This window comes from Myotis lucifugus, unplaced genomic scaffold (assembly GCF_000147115.1).
Source record: "Myotis lucifugus unplaced genomic scaffold, Myoluc2.0 scaffold_203, whole genome shotgun sequence".
In the NCBI taxonomy this organism is placed as follows: domain Eukaryota; kingdom Metazoa; phylum Chordata; class Mammalia; order Chiroptera; family Vespertilionidae; genus Myotis; species Myotis lucifugus.
Genome location: NW_005871251.1, coordinates 954,500 through 962,271, shown reverse-complemented (window position 1 = coordinate 962,271; position 7,772 = coordinate 954,500). Strand labels below are relative to the sequence as shown.

At 54.2% G+C, this 7,772-nt stretch overlaps 1 protein-coding gene across 1 annotated transcript in view; it reads right to left on the bottom strand.

The window, feature by feature from the left end:
* The window catches only part of PHGDH (phosphoglycerate dehydrogenase), a 26,382-nt gene extending 18,874 nt beyond the window's left edge, over positions 1–7,508 (bottom strand). Inside the window, exons 1-2 of the mRNA XM_006097469.3 lie at positions 7,241–7,508; positions 357–508 (exon numbers count right to left, since the gene is read on the bottom strand). Of these exons, the coding sequence (XP_006097531.1) occupies positions 357–508; positions 7,241–7,378 (290 nt within the window). The 5' untranslated portion in view covers positions 7,379–7,508. The remainder of the gene's footprint in view (positions 1–356; positions 509–7,240) is intronic.
* Positions 7,509–7,772: the final 264 nt, after the last annotated feature.

Here is a 7,772-nt window from a genome sequence, read left to right as displayed (position 1 = left end):
CTATAGATAAGAGCAGAGCTAACAATACTGGCTCCAGACTGCACAATGGAGGGGGAAGGGCAGAGCTGGAGCCGAGAGGACAGATAAGTTCACTAACTTCCTTCTGACTCCCACACGGGGCTGCAGACCAGCAGACACCTGAGGGGTGGGTTTGTGAAGCACGGAGTTAACAAAGAGAAGCTCAATGGCAAACCGTGGGCCCCGCGAAGCTGTGAGCCCTGACCACCGCCTGGGCTCAGCCTCGACCACGCCTCCTCCTGGAAGTCCTTACCTCCGACCTGGCTTTCCCTAAGGTAGATACCTCCCTCCCTCCTCGAGGTCCAGCCCCACAGCCTCCCCCGGCCTCCACGACTCACTTCATGACCAGGATGCCCTTCCTCGTGGCGGCCTCCAGATCCACGTTGTCCACGCCGGTGCCGGCCCTGCCCACCACCTGGAGCTTCTCTGCTGCGTTGATGACGTCCGCCGTCACCTTGGTGGCCGAGCGCACGATAAGGCCTTCGCAGTCCTGAGGCAGAAGAAGAAACATCTGGGTCCACGGAGCCTAGAGCTTCCTTGCCCACAGGGGGCGCTCCCACGTGCTGGCTGACTGGGTGTCCTCAAGGAAAAGGAGGCAATGGCGTGGGGCACCGTTTACACATCAGCGAGGCTCCCCCAGTCAGGTCTGGGTTCAAATCCAAGCTCCTTCCCTGGGGAGTTCTGAATCTGAGCTTCAGCCTCAACAGCGTGAGAGGGGGCGGGGGACAGGCCGGTGCAGCACCTGGTGTGGTCGCTGGCCCTGCTCAGGTGAGACAGGCCAGTAAGCCAGGACAGGCGGAACAGGGAAACTGAGACCTGTCGTTTTCAGCCATCTAGTAAATCCCACCTTCCCGAAACCAAGGACACTTAAAAAAAGTAAATGGTGTGCATTTCTCCCCCCCAGCCAGAGGGTCCATAGCTTAAATCACCCTACTCAGGGAGAGAGCAGAAATCCAATTAGTGCCATTTGCCAACCACACCCAAGGACAGACAAATTAAGAGAATAAATCCCATTTTGGTACATCAGCATAAAGCTGAACATTCTATTGAGATCCTTCCCTAAGACCTCACCTAAATGCCCAGCCTTTAAAAACCCTCAAAAGGAAGATCCAGTCCTGGCTGGTTTGGCTCAGTGGATAGAGCATCGGCCTGCGGACTGAAGGGTCCCAGGTTCGATTCCAGTCAAGGGCAGGTGCCTGGGTTGTAGGCCCGATCCCCAGCAGGGGGTGTGCAGGAGGCAGCTGATCAATAATATTCTCTCATCATTGATGTTTCTATCTCTCCCTCTCCCTTCCTCTCTGAAATCAATAAAAATATATATTTTTTTTTAAAAAAAGGAAGATTCAGCTCATGCTCTCCCTCCCAGGAACTAAACTCTGAGGGACCCCATGAGGCCTGCAACCAGGGCAGCAATGGACGGTGGTTGGCTGCCTTTTCCCTGGCTTCTTGGGGAGCCAAAGCGGACCGCTAGGTTCATTTCCCCAGCCTTTCCTTGTTTCCCCATTCCCCGCTTTAACAAACGTCCTCTAACATTCACCTGGGCTCGTGTTGTGAATTTTTTCCTGCACAAAGTCAAGACCCCCTGTCTGATAACCAAGGGACATCCCTGCCTCCACTGACCCTGAGAAGCCCCTCGGCTGGCACATGGAAGGCACTCCATAAATAAATGGTGGTCGGCTGGATGAATGAATGAAGTGAATGAATGAAAGACAAAACCGCTGAAAGGAAAGCATCTCTTAAAATCAGAGACCAGAGGGGAAAGGAGAGAACAATGAAACGGGTCCAAAATTGCTCAGAAACCCAGGCAACATTAGACTAAAATCATACATATGTGAAAACGGAGACCTTCTAGAGCAGTGGTTCTCAACCTTCCTCATGCCGCGACCCTTTAATACAGTTCCTCATGCTGTGGTGACCCCCAATTTCATTGTTACAAATTGAACATAATGAAAGCATAGTGATTCATCACAAAAACAATATGTAATTATATATGTGTTTTCCGATGGTCTTAGGCGACCCACAGGTTGAGAACCGCTGTACTAGAGTCATCCTAGCCACTCTGCATAGCCACTCGGCTAAGCTAGACCCCGAGGCGGTCTTCATAGCTCATCCAGACGCCTGGGGGATCTTCCCACAACAAGGATATTGTTGCCCAAACACCCAATGAGCATCCGCAAGCAGTAGAGCCAGTGAACAAGCACCCGGCCCAGCCCCACTGGCTGCCCAGGTGGGTGAGGAAGCAGCAGGCGTGGAGTCGTCGGGAGGCTGGGTCTCAGCGCTGGGTTGGTCATGTCGACCCAGCCCTGGTCTCCGTCCGTACGAGAGGGTTAGAACAGATGGCCCTCGGGTCCCCCCCGCATCTGCTCGGACTCCCATGAGTGGGAGTCTCTGCATTTTCCTCAGCGGAGCTCTCAGCTGGATCCCGCGAGAACTTTCTTTCTTCCCTTCCCACCACATCCACCTCGATTCTGGAGAAAGAAAGGCCAGTGGCACCTGGCTCCAAGGGCGAGGGCCCCACTGTAACACTGTGCACAAGCCCAGAGCCCAGGAACAAGTCAGGACGAGGTGCACAGAGAGAGAGCAGAGCCCCACGTTCCTCCACGGCCGGGGGGGGGGGCGGGGGGGGGGGGCGGTTTCAAGCCAAGTCTCTAGATCTGGAGGCTTCACCGATGTTTCAGGAGGCTTTTCTCCACTTGACGGCAGAGAGTTTGATGCAAGACCCCTCATGGGCACCCCAAGCCCTTTTACTTATCTGTGACTTTATTATCTGTGGTTCCGAAATAAAACCTCAAAATGTGACATTCAAAGAAGCATTAGTCTCACCCCATTTCACAGATGAGAAACTGAAGCCCCCCCACCCCCCCAAAATGAAAGCTGCCCACGTCCCCTCCTCCTCATCCCCGCCTCATTTCTTCCATTTCTTCTTTCCATCTCCGGGGTGCCTGGTATATATATATCTGGAATTATGCTACACCTGTCAACACAAGTCACAGCCCCACCCAAGGAGCTCACAGCAACAACACACCAGAACTCACCACTGCACGTGTATGGGTGTATGGTGTGACCTCGGCGTGTACAAGGCATGGAAAGGTTAAGGAAACAGACAGGAGCCACCCTGTCTGGGCTGCCGGCCAACACCTGGTACTCTGAATACCCCCCGAGTGAACATCAGCCAATGCCCGGCCAGAAAGGGGACACTGTGTCTGTCCCACATCCAAGTCCACCGCACTTGCCTCCAAAGAAAAGGATCCCCCTGCCTGGCCACACGCCACCCACTCTTCCAGGCAGACAACTTCCCTGCCATGAAACCTTTGCCAGCAACCCTGGACTCCATCACGGAACCTCCCCTGTTTTATCATCTGCTTCACATTTAAAGGTCCTCTCTCTGACCTGCAGTTTGCTTTTCTCACCCGTTCCTAAAGCAAAGATTATTTTAATAGCTGATACTCAATAAAAGACACCGCTGAATAAATGAATCCAGTGACGAAACCTACCCTCACCATTCTCCTCACCCCCGCCCTCCTTCCCCAAATATTTGATCGGGTCACATGACTGAAAATCCAGCATCAGAAATCCCTTCTCTTGGGTGTGATAAGAGGCTTAAGATTTACTTGTGTGAGCTCTGAAGAGTTTTCTGAAAAGGGAGAACAAGTTGGGAGGCCGTCGGGAGAAAAGAAAGGTTCAGAAATTGCCAAGTCAATCAACACAGCCAAATAGGCACTAGACCAGTGATGGCGAGCCTTTTGAGCTCGGCGTGTCAGCATTTTGAAAAACCCTAACTTAGCCGAAACCGGTTTGGCTCAGTGGATGGAGCGTCGGCCTGCGGACTGAAGGGTCCCGGGTTCGATTCCAGTCAGGGGCATGTACCTGGGTTGCGGGCACATCCCCAGTAGGAGATGTGCGGGAGGCAGCTGATCGATGTTTCTCTCTCATCGATGTTTCTAACTCTCTATCTCTCTCCCTTCCTCTCTGTAAAAAATCAATAAAAAATATATTTAAAAAAAAAAAAAAAAAAAACCCTAACTTAACTCTGGTGCCGTGTCACATATAGAAATTTTTTGATATTTGCAACCATAGTAAAACAAAGACTTCTATTTTTGATATTTATTTCATATATTTAAATGCCATTTAACAAAGAAAAACCAACCAAAAAAATGAGTTTGTGTGTCATCTCTGACACGCGTGTCATAGGTTCGCCATCACTGCACTAGACAAACAGACCCGTGTGGGGATTTACAAAATAATAAAGGCAGGTTTCAAACTGCTGGGGAAAGGAAGATCTATGCAATAAATGGCAGGAGGAAAATGTAAGGGACAAAACATTGAATTCCTTCTTTATCTTTCTTACAATTATGAGCAAAAGGTATAAATGCATTACCAGCCTGGGGGCTAATGGATTCTGACCAGCAATGCTATTTAATGAAGCAAGAAAATATGTAAATGCATCACATATGGTATGGGTGTTATTTCATGCAACTTTATAGTAAGTGTCTGTCTACATGTGTAGATGTGTATACTGAGTTGTGATGTAAAATGACTTTCTGATTGTGGGTCATGGTCAACGTTAAAAAGCCACTGATCCGTGGTAAGATTTAAATGTTCCTGCATATTAGATTTAAGAAGTGGCACCAGCCCGGCCAGCGTAGCTCAGTGGTTGAGCGTCCGTCCACCTATGAACCAGGAGGTCAAGAGTCCATTCACAGTCAGGGCATATGACCAGGTTGCAGGCTCAATCCCAGTGTGGGGCGTATAGGAGGCAGTCGATCAATGATTCTCTCATCATTGATGTTTCCATTTCTCTCTCCCTCTCCCTTCCTCTCTGAAATCAATAAAAACATATTTAAACAACAACAAAAAAGAAGTGGCACCTGCTGAGAGAGGAGGGTACACAGTCTTGAGTTTTGTGAGTTCCAAAAAAAAGATGCTTTGTTATTCCAGGCCGGTTTTCTAAACATTTTTTTTTACTAAGACCCATAGTTAAGAAACACATGATTAAGTTGTGATATTAAACTCACATATCCCACACACACCCCACAACTACACACATAACTGAAACAAATTTCACGACACAGTATTAGCCTTACTATCTGCATAGTTCTTATTTCGTGTGTGTTTTTCAAATGCTAATCATGACCCATTAAAGCGACGTCCTCACCCAGCAATGGACTAGCTGTGACTTGCTTCAAGTCTGCAAAGGACGGTTCTGGGGGAGTACGCGAGGGCACACTGTGCCTGCCCAGAATGCGAAGGAGTGAGAACGGAGGCCTGGCCTGGCTCAGGCGATGGGCTGGAGTTCCTTCCACGCTGCAAAGATGGAAACGGGGGAGGCAGGGACCCTAACTCAGATGCCTCTCCACGCAGAATAAAGGCGCACAGAGCGGAGAGGAGGGCACCGTGCAGTCGGCTGCCAAGAGGACGCCCCAGCACTCCCAGCTGAACGCTTCACAGAAGCAGGCAGGAAGGCCGGCGCTCCCAACAGCCCCAGGATGCCTGCCAGTCTAGCCAAGAAACACCCCTCCTGCCCTGCCAGTTCCCAGCGCCTTCAAAAGGGCCTCCAGATTTCAACTCCACACTCCTAGCTCCCACCTGGCTGGCTTCCCAACGCCCGGGGAGGCCTCCTGTTCTTCCCAATCCCACCACATTTACCCCTCCCTGGCCCCCGGCCCCCTCCCCTCTCGCGGGGTATAGGATCTCTGATTTCCATAAGAAAGCTGCAAAGCCCCAAGAAAGGGCCACGCTCCCCATTCCAGTGATCTGGCGAGTCTGGAGCTGGGCCGAAGGCCACTCCACTGCCTTCTGGCCACTGCCCAGGGCCAAGGTCATTGGCACCATCCATACAAAAGAGGAGGTGGGGAGTGTGAGGCGCCTGCCTCCCACCTGGACCCACCCTGCTCCTCGGATTAGGTCCTGAGCCCTTGCACCCCACCCCACCCCCCAGGCCAGGCCGATCAGCCCTGCTCCCCACTTCTGCAGCGGGAGCTGGGCTGCTAGGCGCCCTCATTCACCACTCATCTAGTCAGTCGCCTCGGCCGCCGTCTGGCCAGGTTCCCTAATCAGCTTATAAGCTTCCTGAAGGCACAGAGCGGTCAGAAACTTCTCTGAGCCCGAGAACGGTGGACGCCCGGACGCCGCATATGGGGGAGGGTCCACGGAGAAACGCGACAGCAGATACAACCGCACAGGCAGCTGTGAGGACCACGCGGTGGCGGCACCGTGAACACAGCAGCCGCCTGCTCTTCTGATGGCAGGACCCCGGGAGGAGCGAGGATGGAGGGGGTGGATCCGCGCAGAGGCAGGTAGAGGTTGGGGGAGGGGTAGACAGCGGGGTGCTGGGTGCAGGCGCTGGAGTGAAGAGTTCACAAAATAAATGACAGCCACTGGACGCGGCCACCAACCCTCACAGGACCCTGACCGCCAAGGTAGATTAAGATCTGAAGTCGATTGTGCTCATTATATCTCCCAACGAACCGAGATACGTTCCTGGGAACGATTTGCTAAGAAATACCAATTGCCTGGGGGCGCCTGGGATCGATTCCGGTCCAGTCCGGCCGTTCCTGACCAGCGAGGAGGCCACAGTGAGGCCATCCGCCCGGGCCACGTGCGGAGACGGAGCTTGGACCCCAGCCGCGTGGGCGGCCCAGGAGCTCGGGCGCCCCCCGCCCGCCCCCGTTTCCTCCGAGATCCCAGGAGGCGGAGGGGCGGTGAAAACTCCCAGCAGTCTTGCGTCAGACGAAAGGCGGGTGCGTTTGCTACCGTCGCTGCAGCTGCCACGAGACAGGCTGGGGCTCGGCCAGAGCCCCCCCAGGGCAGGCAGGAGTCGGCAGGGCGAGCCAGGGCTCAGTTCGGGGAGGATCGCGGGTCCCGGCGCAGGGAAGCCACTTTGGCCGCCTCCCCCCACCCCACCCCGCGGGGCCACTGCGCGCCCAGGCGCTGGGGGCCGGGCTGGCATCCCGCCGGAGCCTGCACGGCCCATTGCTCGCGGGTGGCAAACCAACGCGATACGCGCAGTTGCAAACTGCACGGAAAGTTTACATCCTGCAGCTCACCGCCGCGTGTTCCTCCCTCCTCCCCCCAACCCTTGAATCTGGAGGCCCCAGGATCCACCGATACCCGGGACGGGGGTGGGGGTGGGGGTGGGGGTGGGGCGCGCTGGCCCGGGCGCGGCCAGCCCGTTTCCGAGGAGGATGCCACCGAGCGCTTGTCTCTCTCCCGCTCGCGTTACCTGCAGCTCGGCGATCAGCTCCTCTTTGCTCAGGTTCTGCTTCTCCACCACCTGCAGCCCTCCATCTTGCAGGATCTTCCGGCAGCAAGGGTCCAGGCTGTCACTGATGAGCACTTTCTGCAGATTTGCGAAGGCCATTGCTGGAGCCGGCCTCGGGATCGACCGCTCTCCCTGGACGGAAACACCTCGGCGCCGAGAGGCTACCGTTCGGAAGGCCGGGCTTGTGTAACTGGGCAGGATTCACGATCTCCCGCTCCCCCCTTTGTCTCCCCCTCCGGCTCCTACCGGCTCCTTTGATTGGACAGAAATGCTCCAACTTCGGTGACTCCGCCCCCTCCTCCTCCTCGAGGTTCTGAGCCTTCAGTTCCCCTCCCACTTTATTATTCGCAGGGATTGAATTTCTCAATCTCAGCCAAAATCCTTCCCTGCACCTGGTGAGCATGGACTAGTAGAAGCACAACTTATGCTGACGGAGCTGATTTATATCTGCAATAAACTGAGGAAGATCCGTTCTCGCCGGGAGAGCACTGTT